We start from the raw sequence: 20,990 nt of genomic DNA, 5'->3' as shown, positions 1-20,990 counted from the left end.
AATTAATGGTTGAAGAAGTATCACGGGGTGTGTTTCCAAATGACTGGGTCCCAATTCTTACCAGCTCTTTTAACTACTCTAAATTTTCAATTTGGCCATCAGTTCAGAGACAAAAGAAAAACCCTACCATCCATATTACGAAGCATAAAAGGATACTTCAAGGCCTTCAAGATTATATAATTCATACTTATTTTATTTGTTGGTCTTCAAATGCTGACAGAACATTGGCCTGCTTTCTGTTATCCATTCTCTTGATAACCATGAGAGCGAATGGGGCTGAACGGGATTGGGCTTGATCGGTGGGTATGTTAAGGCTAACCAAAAAAAACCCCGCATAGAGCAATGAATTCTATTATTGAAGGAAAATAGCATAATAAACAAACCAACAACATAGAAGGTTTCTTTGGGAAGGAAAAATAAAATTCAATAATTCAACAAAGAGCATTTCCATCTTACTACCTCAGGCTATTTCAACTGGGCTTGTTTCTACGTGCAACACGTATACTGCAACCTTGAGTGAGGATCTTGTCCTTGTTGAGCATGTATAGAATACCATAGAGCAATGTTTCCCAACCTTAGCAACTAGAAGATATGTGGAATTCTGGGAGTTGAAGTCCAATTATCTTCAAGTTGCCAAGGTTGGGAAACACTGCCATAGAGTTCTCTTTTATAACTAGTGGAAAGACTTCCAGGTTACAGAGTATAACTTATTTGGGCAGTCTTGAGTCCATTTACTTGAATGTTTTGCCTTGGTACTTCACATTGGTGATGATGCGTTCATTGTCTCTGTCGTCTTGCAGATCCGTACTCTGTTGCAGGCAGTGATGGCAGCATCTCTGCCTCAGTGGCCTCAATCCAACCACAGGCATCTAGCAGCTCAGCTCCAAGTTCCCCTGCTTCCCGGCACTCAGTTAGCACCCTCAAGAAATGGCTTACCAACCCTGTGCGCAAGCTAAGTGGTGGTGGGCTATCTCGGGGAGAACGCCCACTCAGGAAAACAGAAGGCCGGACAAGGCGACATGGGCGCCAGGAAGAGCGCAAGAGTATTGACCTAGGCCTCCTGAGCCAACCAGAGGGACCCTTTGCTGTTCCACAGGAGTCAATCAGCACAGTAAGAGCAAAGAAATGCATGCTTGTGCAAATCAAATGTTCTGTCGAGCTCTCTGGTAGAATCCTCCCAAAAATGCACAGATACAATTTCAGACACACACGTTTGAAAATTCAGAACAATGTTCTTTATACCGAAAAATGCAAATAAACGAAGCACTCTTTTTGTATAGCAAAGAGCACTTGTCTCCAAACAAATTGGTAATTTGTACAAGTCCCTTATCAGTTCTGTGATACTTAGCTTTCAGCTGTGAGGCAATTCACAGTCCTTATTCTTTCACAAAGTGAAACACACTTTGCTCTGGTTTAGTTTCAAAGCAGGGAAAAATCAGCACACAAAGATCAAAGTCAGCAAAGCAGTCAGGAAACACAAGGATCAGATAATCCTCCACAATGGCCAAACCCACAGGCTGCTATTTATAGCAGCCTCACTAATCACCACAGCCCCACCCAACCACAGGTGGCCTCATTTTCTTTGATAATAATCTCTCAGTTGTTGCCTATGCATCTCCGCATGCGTGGCTGTATCATTAACTCTTGTTCTGAATCCAAGGAGGAGCTAGATAATTGATCTCCTTCTGAGCTGTCTGCCACACTCTCCTCCTCCCCTTCACTCATGTCTTCTTGGTCAGAGGAGCCTTCATCAGCAGAGTCCACCGGGGGCAAAACAGGCCTGCAGCATATGGATGTCTCCCCCACATCCACAGTCCTTGGGGCGGGAGCTGGGCCAGAGCTAACCACAACACCAAAGCTATTTTGTTCAGCTCCTCACTGCAAGGCAGGATTAGGCAACCACTGGCTCTGATAGAATAGTCCATTGAATTTAGGCTAGCTTCCTGCAATCCAGATGTCCATGGCTAAGGATTCCCTAAGTAAACATACACAGATGTGGAGGGTACCCAAGTTGGGGACACTGATCTGGATTACAAGACATAGGCTGTTGAAGAACACCAGCCTCCATACATACACGTGATACCATGAATCAGAGACATCTGATCACCTATCGCCCATCAAAGTGGATTAGAAAGAGTCAGCCTTCAAAATAGCATTGGATGATTGTCCCTTTTCATTTGTCAGTATGATAGCATTAGTTATTCTGATTTGTCTTGTAACCTTTAAAAAAAAAAAAATATGGAGCCAGAGATGCACTTTGATGCTTTTAAAAAAATAACTTCATACTTGATTTACAGAAAGGCTTTGATTAAGTATGTTAATTTTGCTGGTAGAATAAACTGGAAGCTGTGTAGAGCAATGATCTTCAACCTTTTTTGAGCCGCGGCACATTTTTTACATTTACAAAATTCTGGGGCACACCACCAACCAAAATGACACCAAATGACACTAACACAGTATATATTATACATATAGTTAATAATATAGCTTCTAAATGTACTTATACTCAGTGTGAAAGCTGGGCCTGTTTCAATGAATACAAAAGGGATATCCTGGCAGGAATGGTAGTTTGGGGACCCATGTTTAATTTCCCCACGGCACACCTGACTATGTCTCACGGCACACTAGTGTGCCGCGGCACACTGGTTGAAAAACACTGGTGAAGAGAATGGCCAGAGATTTGGGGTGCCAAAACTGCAATAATGTGAACAATGGTGCTGTTATCTAAATGAAATTCAAAAGAGGAGGATTGGAAAGTTCTGTATATCCTCTTATAAACCTGGCTATGAAGTTGTTTGATATGCTTCCCTTATAATTTCAGGATGGTAATACTCATGTTCCAGACTTTTCCTTGCTCTCCAACCTGCTAGAAGGAGATGGCTCAAAAACACCCAACCAGGTAGGCTGTGAAGGAAGAAAAGATGTCTTGTATTAGATGTTGTTCAACGCACATCTTGATGGATGCTTGTTATATTTAAGCAGACTTTAAAGAAGAATCAACTACTTTTGTGAAGCGGTGCACACATTTGGAAATTTAAGATTGAGACATTATAAAATGTCTTTACTCCTTACTCCTGGAAGCAAATTTGAGAGGGTACCGAAAGATAGATACCCTTCCCACAACATTTAGGATATAGGCTAGAAATCTGCAAAATTGCACTCGTGTACTATGTCGCCTACCTTGGTTCAGGAAAATACTTTGACATTGAAGTTAAATATTTGTAGCTCATGCGGTTAGTGTTGCATGAAATGAGATTAGCTGCAGCCAAAGGCAGGCAAAGAATAGAAATGACTGAACAATCTTGTGATGACTTCTTTAACTGGTCTCAGTTCTAATTTACATCCTATTTTCTCTCCTTCTTTTTCTTTCCCTTCTTGAGCCAATTTCCCCTTTAAAGAATTCTGCCATCTTCATAGAAACCAAAGTGTACTTTACTTACTGCTCAGGCAATACCAATATTCACAAGGAGTTAGGAGAAAAGAAGTTATTCTCTGTACTCGTACCAAGAAAGCAATTAAAAAATAAAGTGAAATAAACAGAGTGAGGCTTCTCAAAACTACCTAACTTATTAAGGTAGTAACTGCTACTAATAACACTTCCATGTGGATGTATGATTATTTATCTGAATAGTTAGATAGGATAGCTTTATATGTAGGATCCCAATCCTTTGTCTTTCTTATATACAAAATTTAAGAGAAAAACTGATGGAGCTGTGGAGAGTATAGTCATTGTGTTTAAGTAGTATACTAGTACAGTGATCCCCCGATCATTGCGAGGGTTCCGTTCCAGGACCCCCAGCAATGACCGGGTTTTCGCGAACTAGCACTGCGGAAGTAAAAACACCATCTGCGCATGCGCAGATGGTGTTTTTACTTCCGCAGCAGCGAGGAGCCGAAGATTGGGGTTTCCCCACCGCCCACACAAACTCCTCGCTGCCGCTCGCCCGCCCTTCGCCCGCCCACGCCGTTCGCTCGCGCCGCTTCCCAGCTGAGTCCTGAAGCCAATTCGCTTCAGGACTCAGCTGGGAAGCGGCGAGAATGAACGGCGTGGGCGGGCGAAGGGCGGGCGCGCGGGCAGGCAGGCAGGCGGCGGACAAGCCGTTCGCTCGCGCCGCTCGCTCGCGCTGCTCGCTCGCGCCGCTTCCCAGCTGAGTCCTGAAGCCAATTCGCTTCAGGACTCAGCTGGGAAGCGGCGAGAATGAAGGGCGTGGGCGGGCGAAGGGCGGGCGGGGCGGCAGCGAGGAGTTTGCGTGGGCGGTGGGGAAACTCCTCGCTGATGCCCGCCGCTCGCCCTCCCGCCAGCAAGAGGGGGAAGACCTAGGGAAGCCGCCCAGCAGCTGATCTGCCCGGCGCCATCTACGCATGCGTGCCCATAGAAAAAAGGGCGCGCATGCGCAGATGGTGTTTTTACTTCCGGGTTCCAAAATCGCCATATAGCCGTTTCGCAATGATCGGGATCGCAATACCCGGGGGATCACTGTACTGTATATATTATATTAGTTATTAATATATATTATATTAGTATATATTATATTAATACAGTCATTAAGTAGTATATTAGTATGTATTATATTAGTTATATTATTAGTATATAGTATAGTAGTCCTTCCTGTCAGCGACTACTTCACCTTCAACCGCAACAACACATGAGAATGTAATAGATACAAACTAAATGTAAACCGCTCCAAACTAGACTGCAGAAAATATAACTTCAGAAATAGATTGATCAATGCATGGAACGCACTACCTGACTCTGTGGTTTCTTCCCCAAACCCCAAAATCTTTAACCTTAGATTGTCTACAGTTGACCTCTCCCCTTTTCTAAGAGGTTTGTAAGGGGTGTGCATAAACGCACCAATGTGCCTACCGTCCCTGTCCTATTGTCTTCTTCTTTTATCTGTTAATGTGGCCCCTAGGCCATGGGTTGGATATACAGTGGTATCTCTACCTAAGAACGCCACTACTTACTAACTTTTCTAGATAAGAACCGAGTGTCCAAGATTTTTTTGCCTCTTCTCAAGAACCATTTCCCACTTACAAACCCAAGCCTCCGAAACTGTAACCGGAAAAGGCAGGGAGAAGCCTCCATGGAGCCTCTCTAGGAATCTCCTGGGAGGAAACAAGGCCAGAAAAGGCGTGGAGAAGCCTCTATGGAGCCTCTCTAGGAATCTCCTGAGAGGAAACAGGGCCGGCAAAGGCAGGGAGAAGCCTCCGTGTGTCCTCTCTAGGAATTTCCTGGGAGGAAATAGGGCCGGAAAAGGTGGGGAGAAGCCTCCGTGGGGCCTCTCTAGGAATCTCCTGGGAGGAATCAAGGCCTCCACCCTCCCTGTGGTTTCCCCAATCGCACACATTATTTGCTTTTACATTGATTCCTATGGGAAAAATTACTTCTTCTTACAAACTTTTCTACTTAACAACCTGGTCACAGAACAAATTAAGTTCGTAAGTAGAGGTACCACTATACAGTACCTGGTTTAGACTATTGGATTGATTCCACATAAGATAGACTTTTAGGTTTAGATGAAGTCCACTGTTACTCCGAAGTTTATGTACACATGTTTCTGACTACAAATAGGCCATTAATGCTTTGTTGACCAAAATGTTATTTGCACATTTCAAGACATATTTGTAATAGGCATTTATTATTTATAATACTGCCATACAGATTCGAAGTTTAAAAGCCATAATAGTTAAGTAAGGTGGAAAAGGTTTGATGTTCCCATATAAATATTTTTTTTTACAAAAATGTTATAGAATGAAACAAATTGCATTCAAGAACCACAGAATTCAACAATACCTTCATTGTGAAATTTGGCAGGCATCAGAGGAGTGTGAATGTCTCATTTTTACAAATAATATCAGTTTTGGAAATTGATGTAAACCTTATTGGGAAGCAGTGCTTGATTTACTCACAGATTATATACCTCTTTAACTTTATTAAAACTGTTGACCTGATAACCAAATCCAAGTAGATCAGTTTTATTTTTCTGCATATAGTGTATACAAAAAACAAGGCATTTAAATTGGAAGGGTTTTCTTGTTTTGTTTTTTAAAAAGAAATGGGTTCGGTCACTTTCTTCTCTTTGGCAAAGAATCAGCTACCTGCAAATCTTCCAGTAACTTGGAGCATTAGCGTATTTTCTTTCCCTTCGGGATTTTTGTTACCGCAAAACCTGGAGCAGCACATGATGGGTCAGTAATTTGCTTTATTTATCTCGTAACTTCTAAAATTTCAGAAGTGAAGAGGTTTCAAATTGCTTTTCAGAAGTTGGGAAATCAAAAGGGATTTATGGCCAATGTCAATAGTATCCAGCATCAAAAACAAGCAATCTGCTCCAAAAACGGAAAAGTAAACCCAGATTTTTCATTAATATTCCTTCCTCAGCACCATCAAACGTCTCATATTCTGAACGAGGTTGGAGGAAATGAGACACCACAGTAACTCTTCTTGCTCGAGTAAGGTGTTTTGAGTTGCCTTGAGTCCTCAACCTGCCTTTTAACCTATTATTGTCCATTGCAAATTTTAACATCAAATGGAATCTTTTCTCTTCTTTTTTTTTTTGGCAGGGTCCTGAGCCCTCTCTGCTCCCCACGGATCCCAGAACCCCAGAGTCTCCCTTGGAACCTCTTGTGCAACCCCCATGCTCTGAGGAGCAGGAAGAGGAGGAGAGGCGTAGTGCCTTAGAAAAGAGTATGTAAGTGATTTTCCTTGGTGCAGTAGCTTAAAACCATGGTGGGAGAAAGGGACGAAGATAGGACTAGGTGGAAGGCAAATGTAGCAGACATTGTCCCAAGACCCTTGGGATAATGAAAAACACAGAGGCACAGATTTAATGGAGGTGAAGCGAGTTATTTCGTAGCTTTTGTACTCAGGGTATATCCCATCAGGTCTTAAGTGTTTGTTCCAAATGTGCTAGGATGACATGCTATATAGAATCAGTTGTTAATTATGCATCAACATTCCTGGAATGTTGCATTAACTTCAGGAAAAACTGACTGCTCAGATATTTGCAGCATACTTGATCTGTCACATCTCAAGCAAGGTCCTTTTTCTGGGTCATACAAAAGTCTCCTCAAGATAGAGAAGACTTCACTGTATGTCTGTAAGCTGCCCGTGTGGGCAGAATAAGAAGATGGGAGGGATGCCGTACATAAGAAAAGAGGGAACAGGGCTCACACAATGCATTTCCTTCCCCTTAGACACTGCTGCTTCGTCTTGTCTGCAGGTTTGTTCTCAGGGAGTTGATTGAAACGGAGAAGATGTACGTGGAAGACCTGGGCCAGATTGTGGAGGTGCACACATATGCTCTACATCTTAGACACTAATTCCCTATCCATCAGCGGGTCACCTCCTTTTGGGATCTTGGGCAAAGTATTTCCCCTCCTCCAAAGAGAGTAGGTGGCTTGAGACTGCCTGTCTTCTTGCTTGACAAGAGCAGAAGAGAAAGAAAATTAATGCTTGATTCTAATCTTCAATCTGAAGAGCCATTCAAGTAACCATGGACTGTCCCAGGGCAACCCTGTGTGATTGTTGCATTGCCATCCTGGGTACACAATGCTCCTTTGAGGTTTGAAAACCTCAGTTTCTCAGAAAGAGAAGACTTTTCCCTTCAATTTCCCCCCTCTAGTCTTTGTCTCACTTTTTAAAAGATGGGCTAACCATGTTCATACCAGTATGGTAGTATATTAAAATTTTGACTAAATTTTTGACAAAAGTAAAATCCCAAAGATTCAAATGAGAACTGGTTGCCCGATTTTGGGTACAAGATATATATTGGCTACTGGGGGAAACATAAAACAAGGTGAAATGTAATATCCTGTAGAGAGCACATTATTTTACAATGCAATATTCTGTTGAACATCTTAATTGTAAATTTTAACAGTTAATCAGCTTGTTCTGTATGTTTACTTCCATTTTGAGCCTTGTTTGTTTGTTTGTTTGTTTGTTTATTTCCACCTTCTTTTGCTTATCTTTCAAACTAACAATGAGTCTATCCTCTTTTTGTCTTGACAAGTTGTGTACAAATTGTTTGGCATTCAAACTCAGCTTGGAAAGCCCTGATTTTTAAATTAAAAACAATAGAGCAACATTTTTATAGTCTGGAATTTCATATATTAAAATCACATTTTTTTTGCCAGGCTGGAGCTGTTGGCTTCTTTTATATCTCTTTTGAAAATTTGATAAGGTTTTACTTAAAAGCTAAAATATGTGGGCTCGTCCTATTGGAGACTTGTTTTGGAAGAAATGTATTAGAGAAACAGTGCTCATTTTAGTACTGATTATCAATAATTTTCCAGCAGAATTAGGGAATCATCTAGGCCAGGGGTCCCCAAACTTTTTGACCTCAGGGACCACCAAAGTCATAATTTTAAATAATTTTAAAGGTCAGGGGTGTCAAACTCAAGGATAGCTGTCCTAGAAATTTTAAGGGGCTGGCCCACGTTGCTTCAGCCTGGCCCACGCTACCCCAGGGTCCATGTGTGTGCAGGAGGCAGCGGGTACACGCACACAGGCCTGGCTCACACTATCCCAGCAGGCACTCATGTGCATAGGAGGTGGCTGTGATGGCTGGGCTGGGGCAGGGGTGAAATCCAGCAGGTTCTGGAGAACCATTAGCAGACATTTTGGGTAGTTCAGAGAACCGGCAAATACCGCCTCTTGCTGGCCGCAGGCTAGGGAGGAAATGGGGATTTTGCAGTATCCTTCCCCTGCCATGTTCACCAAGCCACGCCCAGCAAGCCACGCCCACAGAACTAGTTGTAAAAAAAATTGGATTTCACCACTAGGCCTGTGCGCTCCTGCATTTGCCAAATGACTCCTCCCCGCTCCCGACCCACAGAGGAAAACTAGTATGCTGATCCAGCCCTCGAAGAAATCAAGTTTGACATCTAGGCTTTCAAAAAAAGGAAGTTGATGGTTGCATGTGAGCTTCTTGCTCACCCCATTATAGCTGTCTGAACAGCTGAGAATATAGTATTCGTTGGATAACTTGGCTATATCTGCAACTTTATTATTGATGCCTCTATCGTACAGTATTGACTGGCAGAGCAGAATCTCTCTTCACAAAGATTCTTCCTTACCAAATCTTATGCTTATACACATTTTTACAATATCAGTTATCTTCAGTTTTTCATCAACGCATCTCAGACAGGCCTATAATTTCCTGGATGTTGTTTTCTTATTTCCTTTCCTTCAACCCCAATCCCTTTCTTTTAAAAATGTTGCTAATATATGGGCTATCTTCCAAGTTCTCTGTTAAGAAGTCTGATTTAAGAGATGTCACACATTTGATCTCATGCTTCAGCAGTTCCTCAACTGTTCTTTAAGATCTGTTGGGTGAATGCCACGGGCTGCAAAGCCCTGATCCAATTTTTTGGGGGGGAGGGGGGCAAGTATTTATTTTCAATCAATTCTGATTCAGGCACGAGTACACTTCCAGCAACTTTTAAAGTAAAGACCAATGTACAAAATTTATTTGATTTATTTGCCAATTTCCATGACTCCTAATTTGTTGTCATCTAACGGTTTCATTGCACTTTTGGGTAATTTTCTGCTTCTTCTAATTTTAACTTGCATTAAAATAATACAAGTTGTTATGTGTTTAATATATTTAACAATTGGTCTTTCATTTTCTGCATTTTAAAAATATTTTGTCAGACAAAATTACTTGTGCAAAATGTGCGTTCAGTTATACTTTTTCTTGAGTTGGGCAAAACCTCCCTTTGTAATAAAATAATGCTTCCTTTTATACTTTACAGACTTTAATTTTCTGTCTGCTTATTGCTGATCTGTCTTCTCCCATTCCTCCTCCTCTCCAACTTGTTATTTTATTTGAGCTTCTATTACTACATATCTAAAATGAATTTGTGTTTTATTTTAAAGTGTCCTCAGTTCATTACTGCCAATGGGTTATTTCTAGTTGAACTCTCCCATTTTTGCAATAATTCAGATTTTTCAGGTTTATGGTCAAAGCTCTAAAGTCATAGAGACCTGGTTTAATGGAAAGGAGAGGATAGTAGAGAAATAATTCTTGAACTTTGGTGAATACCAGGAAATGGAAGAAAAGGTAGCAGTAATATGTATCCCTTGCTTGTTAATCCTCATAATATTTTCTGAAGTCCTTGAAAATCAGCACCTGTTTGCTGCTCCTTGTGCAGTTCAATTTATTTTCTCCAACTAATAAAAGCACTGGAGAAGGAATATAAATCTATCTCAACATTGTATATCTTGGTTTAAAACTCCAATAAGCTCTTTACTTTGAGATATTGTTAACTGGACTAATGGGAGTTAAAATCCAAGCAAAATATGGAGATAGGATGCCTATTCTACTATAAAGTATATTATTATTATTCTAGGTAAGAGTTTTTGAGTTTGTAATACAACTTGGTACAAACTTGGTATTTGTACCATGTTCAAAGTAAACAACTTTTTTTTGTTTTAATAGGTCAACATATTGTTAACCATTTCTCCATTTCTAGACTAAAGGCATCTTACCACCCCAAAAATCATCTTCTGTGACATATTTCATTGAAATATATTTAAAAATGGGCAGTATCAGGGGTTCTCAGGAGTTCATCAGAACCATAGTTGCTATAAATAAGGTATATGCACAGGTACTGTATTTTTTTGGAGTATAACATGCACCTTTCCCCCCCTAAAAAAGTCTGAAGATTTGGGTGCATCTTATACTCTGAATGTAGCTATTTCAAAGCTTTTTCCCCCCAGCCCTAATGAGGTGCTAACAATCTTCCCAACTCTTCCTGGCTTACAACTTTTTTCATTGCTAATCTGTCCGAAGAAAGTTTTTTTTCTGCCCCTAAGTCTTTGCAGGCTTTTTTTCATTACTACTAGCTCTGAAGAATGTTTTTTCCAGCTCTAACAAGATGCTAATGATCTCCCCAGCTCTTACTGGCTTGCAGGCTTTTTCATTGCTACTCTCTCCAAAGAAGGTTTTTTTTTCCAGCCATACAGCTTTATAGGCTTTTTTTTCATTGCTGCTCACTCGGAATAAGTTTTTTTTAAGCCCTAACCATGGGATAAAATAATGTGCTGAAGCTGACCAGACTAAGGAAGCTAACCAAATGAATACCTGCTAGGCAAATTTGTTTCCCCTATTTTCCTCCCCCAAAATTAAGGTGCGTCTTATACTCTGAAAAATATGGTATTTCTTTTCTCAAGTCAGAGCCCATCAATCTCTACTTTTTGTCAGAGCAGGAATTCTGTCCTTTCCCCCTTTCATTCACTCCTTCCATGTTTCAAAGAGGAAACAAAATAGTTCCTCGTCTAGCCTGTTCTTCTGATTTTGCAGGGCTATATGGTGACCATGAATACCCGCGGCATTCCTGAGGGTATGAAGGGCAAGGATAAGATAATCTTTGGGAACATCCACCAGATCTATGACTGGCATAAAGAGTGAGTGAACAAGCACACAGTCATTTCTGGATAGAGCATGGCATGTGGTATCAATGGAACTTCCTATTGAACCTGTGGGCTTAGGTAGACCTTTCCAATAGTCAGGCCAAGTGGCTACAAGGGGAACTGTAGTCCAGTGGCCATATGGTAGGGGGGGAATCTGGCATAAGTTTGGATTACTACTTGGCAACTGTTACAAGGGCTAATATTGACTCAGTGATTACCTATGAATAGGTTATGTGAATGTGGCCATATATGAAATTAGCAAAATAAGAGACAAGATTTTTGATGGGCCACCAATTTATGGTTGATCGGATTACTGATCCTCTTTCCTCTTGGAAGGTCATAAGCATAAAACATATCAGGAAAGACTTAATGAACTCAATCTGTATAGTCTGGAGGACAGAAGGAAAAGGGGGGACATGATCGAAACATTTAAATATATTAAAGGGTTAAATAAGGTCCAGGAGGGAAGTGTTTTTAATAGGAAAGTGAACACAAGAACAAGGGGACACAATCTGAAGTTAGTTGGGGGTAAGATCAAAAGCAACATGAGAAAATATTATTTTACTGAAAGAGTAGTAGATCCTTGGAACAAACTTCCAGCAGACGTGGTAGATAAATCCACAGTAACTGAATTTAAACATGCCTGGGATAAACATATATCCATCCTAAGATAAAATACAGAAAATAGCATAAGGGCAAATTAGATGGACCAGGAGGTCTTTTTCTGCCGTCAGTCTTCTATGTTTCTATGTTTCCTTTCTTTCCCAAAAGAATCCAGTCCTAAGAAGGACTCGTGTTTCTTAGCCTCCTTTGAAAAGCAATTGGCTTTGAATCTGTAATATAAAAGCCAGGAGGGAAACAATGGGGGGGGGTGTAGGAGGGTAGGATAAGGGCACCTCTCTCATGGATACCATATCTGCCCCTTTTCCCCCCACCCCTCCCTGCAACTGCAGTTATTTACTCAAGCAGCTGGAGAAATGCCTGGAGGACCCTGATCTTCTGGCTGAGCTGTTCATAAAGCACGTGAGTCCCTACAATTTGGAGGGTAGAAGAGCTGTCAAAATAGAAGCTGAATGGTTAAGTGACATTTCCCAATCGAGGAGCATAGATTTCTAGTTTCCAAAGACCAAGATAAAGCAATTACCCTTTTTATTTGCATTAAAACATTCTCAGAATGGCCATGGTCGGAACGCAGAATGTTGACCCAGATGGAGCTTGCGTTTGATTGAATCACCTAATTCCTCTGGAAAGCATGTCCAGTAGCCTCATTAAAACTAAGGGATTATGCATGTTTAAGCATAAAAGGGGAAATCCCTTACTCATCTTAAGAAAGCTAGATGCTCTAATTATGATGATATTGATCCCCTTTTCTTATCAAGCATTTGTTAGCCTGATCTATGGCATATATAATACAAGAGATTTTTCATTGTCTAGGACAGTGTTTCCCAACCTTGGCAACTTGAAGATATTTGGACTTCAACTCCCAGAATTCCCCAGCCAGCAAATGCTGGCTGGGGAATTCTGGGAGTTGAAGTCCAGATATCTTCAAGTTGCCAAGGTTGGGAAACACTGGTCTAGGAGTATTGGTAATTTCTGTCCCATAGCTGGTGATAATAGCGTGATAATAGTGCAAATGAAATGAGGTATAGAGTTGCAAAGTAAAATGTTCTAAGTCTGTGCCACATGTTCTTACATGCGACGCAGACTTTCAAATCTTATAATCCTCAAGCACCATGACCTTTGGCCATCCAATTGGTGATTATGGGAGTCATAAATTACATGAAAGTTGGAGAAAGAAATGTTCTTCTGATAGAATGAAAGTGGAATTGACTATACCATATCAAAGGCTACATCTGCCCTAGTCAATTTCATGCTGCAGAAGAACATTTAATAAAACAACTTCAGTATACAGTACTGAAGAAGTCTGAACGCTATTTATAAATTCAGAAAACATCTTTGAAAATTAAGAGCACTTCTGCCTGAGAACATATAGCTTTGTACTTTTTTTTTAAGGGCTACATTCTAAATAATCTCAAACTGCAAAGAGAGGAGAGTTGCCATGAATCATTCACATCCTGGCTGAATCTTGTTTTTCACAAAATTATTTTGTTGCTGCCCCAATAAATTACCATGATTAACCCATAGTTCTCCTTTGTGAAAGGAAACTTTGCTAAAATGAGATTTTTTTCCCTAGCCTACTATTTAACTGTAGTAATTCAACAACATAAGATTCTATAATTCAACAAAATTGACTGTACTCCTTCAACAAAACAAGGTCTGGTCCAAAATAAATGTGAGGTGTGACACACACACATACTCAGGAAAACAATGACATTTATTCCTTAATAAGTATGCATATTCAGTGGTTACAACTATGAGCTGTGAACTATAAGCTGTGAAAAGTATACATGCCTTTACTTATAATCTGCTAGGGGAAGTTAATTCTGAGTTACCCCAAGCATTACTGGAAGCATTATAGAAACAAATGCTGGCTTAAACATAGATAACGATGAAACAATAAAAAAAATGCCCCAAAGGCAAAGGCAGCATGTGCCCTAAAATACGATTTTCATCAGAACTAGTAACTTGTATAAATTGCTCAGGAGGTTTGGACCTAGCTCTTTAACATACACATTGTTAAATTGTATCCAAAGTGTTCCATTGAACTGTTTCCTTATTGTATTCTAGGAGCGCCGTTTGCACATGTATGTTGTTTACTGTCAGAACAAACCCAAATCTGAGCATATTGTTTCTGAGTTTATTGACACTTACTTTGAGGTAAGGGGCTATGTGCCTTGATTGTTGCTTTGTTCTTTCTTCCTGACCTCAGCCTCTATTAACATAACTTGCTTGTGTCTGACTCATTTCCTGCTGGCATAAGGGACCCTTGGTTTTATGCTGTTGGGTGCCCCTTTCTCAGCCAACACAGATGAACTCCAGGGTATCTGGCAACCTCTTTTGGTCCTGTTTGCTAGCAGCTCCCATCTTGAGGAGAAGCATTTATATGGAACCATTGCCACCCAACATATCTGCCTCTTCCTAAACACTACCAGACATTCCTCGTAATGTGGGTAGTCACTGATTTGTGAAACCCACGAGAATAACTCTTGGCATCTGTTAGCCGTAATTGAGGTGATAACTCCCAGTTGAGGGAGACTTTAAAAGCCATGTACCATCCGAGGTTGCCTGTATTAATTCTTTAAATTGGCACAAGGAGTAGATGAGCAGCTGTTGACTGGCCCTAGGCTTCAGAATTGTCTTTTCTCTTAGAAATACCTGTCTTTGAGCTAAGGGTGGGAAAGAAAGGTCTTCTGAAAGAATGAAAGAATTTCCTATCCCTGGGGTCCTTCTGTGCTGAGATAAGGAATAATAGACTGCAAATGTTCTCCTATGTTAAGCTTCATTCTAAATACAGTGATACCTCGTCATACAAACTTTTTGAGATACAAACCCGGGGTTTAAGATGTTTTTGTCTCTTCTTACAAACTATTTTCATCTTACAAACCCACCGCCGCCGCTGGGATGCCCCGCCTCCGGACTTCCCTTGCCAGCAAAGCTCCTGTTTTTGCGCTGCTGGGATTCCCCTGAGGCTCCCCTCCATGGAAAACCCCATCTACGGACTTCTGTGTTTTTGTGATGCTGCAGGGAAATCCCAGCAGCGCAAAAACGGGAGCTTCGCTGGCAACGGAAGTCCGGAGGTGGGGTTTTCCAGCGAGGGGAGCCTCAGTGAAATCGCAGCATCGCAAAAAAACAGAGGTCCGGAAGTGGGGTTTCGAGGACTTGGTGTTTTGCGATGCTGCGATTTCACTGATGCTCCCTTCGCTGGGAAACCCCACCAAAAAACAGGCGCTTCAGCTGGCAAAAGAGGTGAATTTTGGGCTTGCACTCATTAATCGCTTTTCCATTGATTCCTATGGGAAACATTGTTTCATCCTACAAACTTTTCACCTTAAGAACCTCATCCCGGAACCAATTAAGTTTGTAAGACAAGGTATCACTGTATAAGTGTGTGAAGCTGCTTTTAAATGTTAGACTTTTTTCCCCTGTCCCATGTTGCTTTCCCAAGTCTCTAATACTCCTCTTTCACTTGCAGGCGTCCTTTTAAAGCATGTCACATTTTGTGTAGCATGCGCAGTCAATCTCCCACACATTTTTTTTACAAACTTGGCTGTACATCGTTTTCTCTTTTCCAGGAACTGAAGCAGGAATTGGGGCATCGCCTGCAGCTCAATGATTTACTTATCAAGCCCGTACAGCGGATCATGAAATACCAACTGCTGCTCAAGGTGCTGAAGCGAGAAAGTGGATTGTTGATCTCCAAAGCTAAGGGCAAAAGGATTGATCTCCAAAGATCTCCAGTGCCGAAGGCAAATCCAGCAAAGAAGGATCTATACGTGTCTTTCCTGCTGATCTTTAAAGAGCAAGCTTCCCTAGCCTGTTACTCTCCAGATGGCTGAAACTCCAATTGCCTTAACTCCCCGTTAATACCATGAATGCCCATCTGGAGAGTAACAGGTTGGAGGTGGGCGCTGTAGAATCCAGAGGGGAGCAATTGGTGAAAAGGAGCTCCTAACAACATCTGGGTTTTCTCTGGGGCAGTAGGCCAGTGAAATGTCAGAAAAGGAGTGGCTACTCCATCTGGTGGTGTTCTCTCACCCCCTACTGGACGTTATTTCTATCTAATCCCCCAGAGTGAAAACAATTGTTCATGCTAAGGGGGGCAATTCCACCCTCCAGCCTAATGCCATTTATTTATTTATTTATTTTGTCCAATACACAATTAGGGTTTTAGTGGGTATATATCTATATACACATAGTAAAATACATGATGAAGGTTATAGAGGAGAAACTCATAGTAATATATATCTAAGAAATAATAGAAAAGAAGATATAGGAATAGAATATATCAATGAAAGAATAGAAGAAGAGATATAGGAATAGAAGAAACATAGAAACATAGAAGACTGATGGCAGAAAAAGACCTCATGGTCCATCTAGTCTGCCCTTATACTATTTCCTGTATTTTATCTTACAATGGATATATGTTTATCCCAGGCATGTTTAAATTCAGTTACTGTGGATTTACCAACCACGTCTGCTGGAAGTTTGTTCCAGGGATCTACTACTCTTTCAGTAAAATAATATTTTCTCATGTTGCCTTTGATCTTTCCCCCAACTAACTTCAGATTGTGTCCCCTTGTTCTTGTGTTCACTTTCCTATTAAAAACACTTCCCTCCTGAACCCTATTTAACCCTTTAACATATTTAAATGTTTCGATCATGTTCCCCCCTTTTCCTTCTGTCCTCCAGACTATACAGATTGAGTTCATTCAGTCTTTCCTGATACGTTTTATACTTAAGACCTTCCACCATTCTTGTAGCCCGTCTTTGGACCCGTTCAATGTTGTCCAAATCTTTTTGTAGGTGAGGTCTCCAGAACTGAACACAGAAAGGTATAGGAGATATAGGAGAGCAATAGGACAGGGGACGGAAGGCACTCTTAATGTCATCTTCAGAAATTACAAAGGGCCATTCCAAACTCCAGTTAGCCTTTTTAAATACTTTTCTTTTTAATGTCACTCAAGGCAGCCAACATACCTAATATTCCTTCCACCTCCTGTTTCCCCCCCCCCCGCAGCCCCCACCTTATTTATAGGTGGGTTGGGTTGAAAAGAGAGTAATTGACCCAAAGTCGACTAGCTTTCATACTTTAAGGTTGGATTCCTGTGGGGAAGATTGGACAAAACAAACAAACAAATAAATAAGATGATTGGTTTAAAAATGTAATAAATAAATAAACTCACAGTCTCCTGCTTTGTTGATTGGCTCCTGTGGGTATTACTGTATTAGTGCCTATCTTTTTCTTATAGAGATCAATTCCTAATCATTGATCCATAAGCCTTCCCCAGATGTTTGCATGTGTGGATGCCTTCACCGTTCCCTTCTCACATTATTTCTTTTGACCCTAATACAGATCCTTTCCCCCCGTTTATTATACTTTTGTAGATCCAATTGCATCAAAGCAATAGGGAACAGGTTGTTGGCACCTGCATTTCTCTGTAGGACCATGGAAAAGGAAGCAAGGAAGAACGGTTCATTTAACTTCACAGAAATAAAATAGCAGTGTAAGGATCGTCAAATTAAATGAAAGGCAGGGAAGGGAGAGTCCAGATGCAGGAATACTAAAGAAACGGGTTGGAAAAAAGGAGAGTCTGTGCAGAAAGAGCAAATCATTAAAGTGTCCTCAACCCTAAAAGCTTGTGCTCCATTCAGATTCAGTCTTTACCTCCACTGAGGGATGTAAAGATTGAATGGAGCAAAGGCTCACAGAGTTGAGGATGCTTCAATAATCGTTAGATCCGTTGCAGGATTATTTTAAAAAGTAACAACTTGCAATTGCTGACCAGTAAACAACACAATAGTAGAGCAGCAAAGGAAGGGACAGCCCATTGGAGGAAAGGCAGTGTGTCCAGCACTGGAGCCAATCCGAGCTGAGGCTGCTCTTAGAACAAGAGGAAACACTGGAGACTAAGTCTCTGAAGGATCTAAGATGGCTTGAGTTTAAAAACAGCAGCTTTGAATTGAAGATGGAAAACCTGAGAGTGGGGTGCATTTGGAATGGAATGAATGGCCTGCACTAGAGGCCAAACAGAAAGTATGCACATGTCCAGTTCATACATTAATGGCAACAAATTTAATTTTGTCATCCTGTCTACATTTTTGACATCAAATGTTTCTTGACCTATTCCACCACTTTTAATCCTCCTCCTCCAAGATAGTTCTGATTCTTGCAGTTTCCATCTACCTTGTATTCTTTGGCCTTCTCCTCTTTTGTATATGCTATATTTCCAATTCCCCAAATATTAAGGCCTTTTAAGGATAGCACTGGGTTCCTTTAGATAAAGAGAGACCACCCTGGAGTTTTTTTGTTTTGGGGATGGTGTGTTATTTACAAAAATACAGGCAACCCAACTGAGAAGGCAGATAAGCAGATATCCAACGGAGTCAAATTCCCATAGGGGTATTATTACAATATTATTGCCCTCTCTCTGCTCTGTTGTTTCAACTAAAAACTGCTTTGGGACCATTTTTCTGTTAGGTACTGTTGTCAGCCCAGTACCTACCTCATTGAGTTATCCTAGAAGCATTAACATTCTTTTTTTCCTATTTAGGAGAAAAGTCACTCAGATTTCCCCAAGCACTCAGTTAAACTAGAAGCCAGCACATAATTCTGTTGAAGCAGGATTGCTTCTGTTGCTGCTGGTATTGTAATAAACAAACCTAGATAGGGTAGGAATACAATTCCTCTAAAGAAAGTTATGCAAATTAGAATGTAGATGTGGTTGGATATAACAGTACACATGAATTTGTTTGGGCGTAGCAATGGTCAATTGTGGCTAGATTCTATGCAGTAATACATAGATGATGTATTTGAGAAAACGAAGAAGCGGTATTTCATGCATATATGTTCTAATAGTTTTACTTCCCTGAACCTTTTTCATCTTTTAGTATCTTCTAACTCTATCAATATCACTCAGGTTTTTGAGCATTTTATGGCAAAGCTAACAGGTTTTAATGTTTCCCAAGTCCCTGGGAAATTCTAAAAATCTTTAGAATTTTAATTTTGAAATTTTTTCAAGATTAATATGGTTTAATGTGTTTTGTCAAATTATTCACAATGTGATTAGTATGATTATGATTTTTTAAATTGACACAGATGTAAAAAAAAATTCCCTCAATATTATTGCTCCAAATGCCCAGTTCCTGAACGTACACAAAAGTTCATGTAGTGGATTTAAAAGTTAGGAAATCGATCCAGTTATAGATTGCTGCCTAATGGGAAGTTTGGCCTTCATGCAAACAAAATACACAGCGGTGAGATTTTGTAATGGCTCTGATGCTGCCAACTGTCTCTGGATAGGATACAATTTAATTCTAAGTCATGACTTGCCTCTTCTCCAAGGAGGTTGGAGCTTATATCAGTCTTGACACATTTGGTAACCTTCAGATTATGGGTTCAGTAGATTCTGAGTGCAAAACTGTCAGAGTTACAGTATATTCCCAACATATTCTGCTGCACGAATCCCAGCGACCAGTTAGGCCCCACAGAGTTGGACTTCTCCGGGTCCCGTCGACTAAACAATGTTGTTTGGTGAGACCCAGGGGAAGAGCCTTCTCTGTGGCGGCCCCGACCCTATGGAACCAACTCCCCCCAGATATCAGAGTTGCCCCCACCCTCCTTGCCTTTTGTAAGCTCTTAAAAACCCACCTGTCGTCAGGCATGGGGGAATTGAAATATTCCCTTCCCCTAGGCTTATAAAATTTATGTATGGTATGACTGTATGTATGATTGATCTCTTAAATTGGGGTTTTTAGATTTTTTAATATTAGATTTGTTTACGTTGTCTTTTTACTGTTGTTAGCCGCCCCGAGTCTGCGGAGAGGGGCGGCATACAAATCTAATAAATAAATAAATATTTGAAGGGGACCCCAAATAAGTATAAGCTGATGTAGGTAAATCATAGAACCGCGATGTCAAACTCAAGCCCCATGGCTGGATCCAGTCTACAGAGTGATTAGATTTGGCCCGCCAGGTTGCCCTGGAAACAGCAAAGGACCGCCCCGCAGTGCCTCTGCCAGCAAAAAAGGAGCTCGGGAGGGCTACATGTGCCTCTCCTGAGATCAGTTTTCACTGGCAGAGGGTTGCAGGATGCCAGCACAGCAAACACAGCTTAGGAGCCTGTTTTCACTGGCAGAGAACTTGGGTCACCATAGGTGCCACTTGGGCCACCATAGGCGCCCCCAACATGAGTGACGTTGAGCTGACCATGCCCACCCTGGCTTCACTCACCCCAGCCTCCAAGGTCAGACACAACCCTGATGTATCCCTCAATGAAATCCAGTTTGACACCTCTGTCATAGAACAATGGGAACTTGGTAATGGTAACAATGGTAATTATAGAACAATGGTAACAGTAGATGGCACTGAGTTTAGTCACTCATCATAAACTAGCTCATGTTGCTCTCTTCCTCTCCCTTATAAAAACATTTATTTTTCCCCTTTCTTCTTTCTCTTGCTGTCTCCAGGATTTCCTGAAGTATTACAGCAAAGCTGGGAAGGACACAGAACAGCTGGAGGTAGGAGTTCAAACCAATGGGAGCTATCATAGAGCCACTGTTCCTATGTAATGATCTTGATGTTACACTAGGTAAACTGCTCCAAACTCAATTGCAGAAAATATGACTTCAGCAACAGAGTGGTCAATGCCTGGAATGCACTACCTGACTCTGGTTTCCCCCCCCCCCAACCCCCCAAAACTTTAACCTTAGACTGTCTACCGTTGACCTTGCCCCATTCCTAAGAAGTCTGTAAGGGACATGCATAAACACACCATCATGCCTATCGTCCCTGTCCTAAGGTCCCCCCCCTTTTTTTAAAAAGTATCCTTTTCATGAATTCAAAATTGTGTTTATACTTTTATCTGTTATCTTATATGTGCTTGACAAATAAAAATAAATAGATTGGAATATTACGTGGGTTGGTTGGAATACCACCCAGCATTTACAACAT

The 20,990-nt window shown here is 41.0% G+C and overlaps 1 protein-coding gene across 12 annotated transcripts in view; it reads left to right on the top strand.

The window, feature by feature from the left end:
* The window catches only part of ARHGEF25 (Rho guanine nucleotide exchange factor 25), a 133,354-nt gene that overhangs the window by 87,063 nt on the left and 25,301 nt on the right, over positions 1-20,990 (top strand). For all 12 annotated transcript variants that reach the window (XM_070740911.1, XM_070740908.1, XM_070740909.1 and 9 more), the window contains exons 3-11: positions 801-1,111; positions 2,822-2,899; positions 6,568-6,695; positions 7,227-7,293; positions 11,310-11,413; positions 12,373-12,442; positions 14,108-14,197; positions 15,613-15,705; positions 20,507-20,557. In XM_070740911.1, the coding sequence (XP_070597012.1) occupies positions 801-1,111; positions 2,822-2,899; positions 6,568-6,695; positions 7,227-7,293; positions 11,310-11,413; positions 12,373-12,442; positions 14,108-14,197; positions 15,613-15,705; positions 20,507-20,557 (992 nt within the window). The remainder of the gene's footprint in view (positions 1-800; positions 1,112-2,821; positions 2,900-6,567; positions 6,696-7,226; positions 7,294-11,309; positions 11,414-12,372; positions 12,443-14,107; positions 14,198-15,612; positions 15,706-20,506; positions 20,558-20,990) is intronic.

This window comes from Erythrolamprus reginae, chromosome 2, assembly GCF_031021105.1.
Source record: "Erythrolamprus reginae isolate rEryReg1 chromosome 2, rEryReg1.hap1, whole genome shotgun sequence".
Taxonomy (NCBI): domain Eukaryota; kingdom Metazoa; phylum Chordata; class Lepidosauria; order Squamata; family Dipsadidae; genus Erythrolamprus; species Erythrolamprus reginae.
This window is presented reverse-complemented; position numbering and strand designations above follow the sequence as displayed.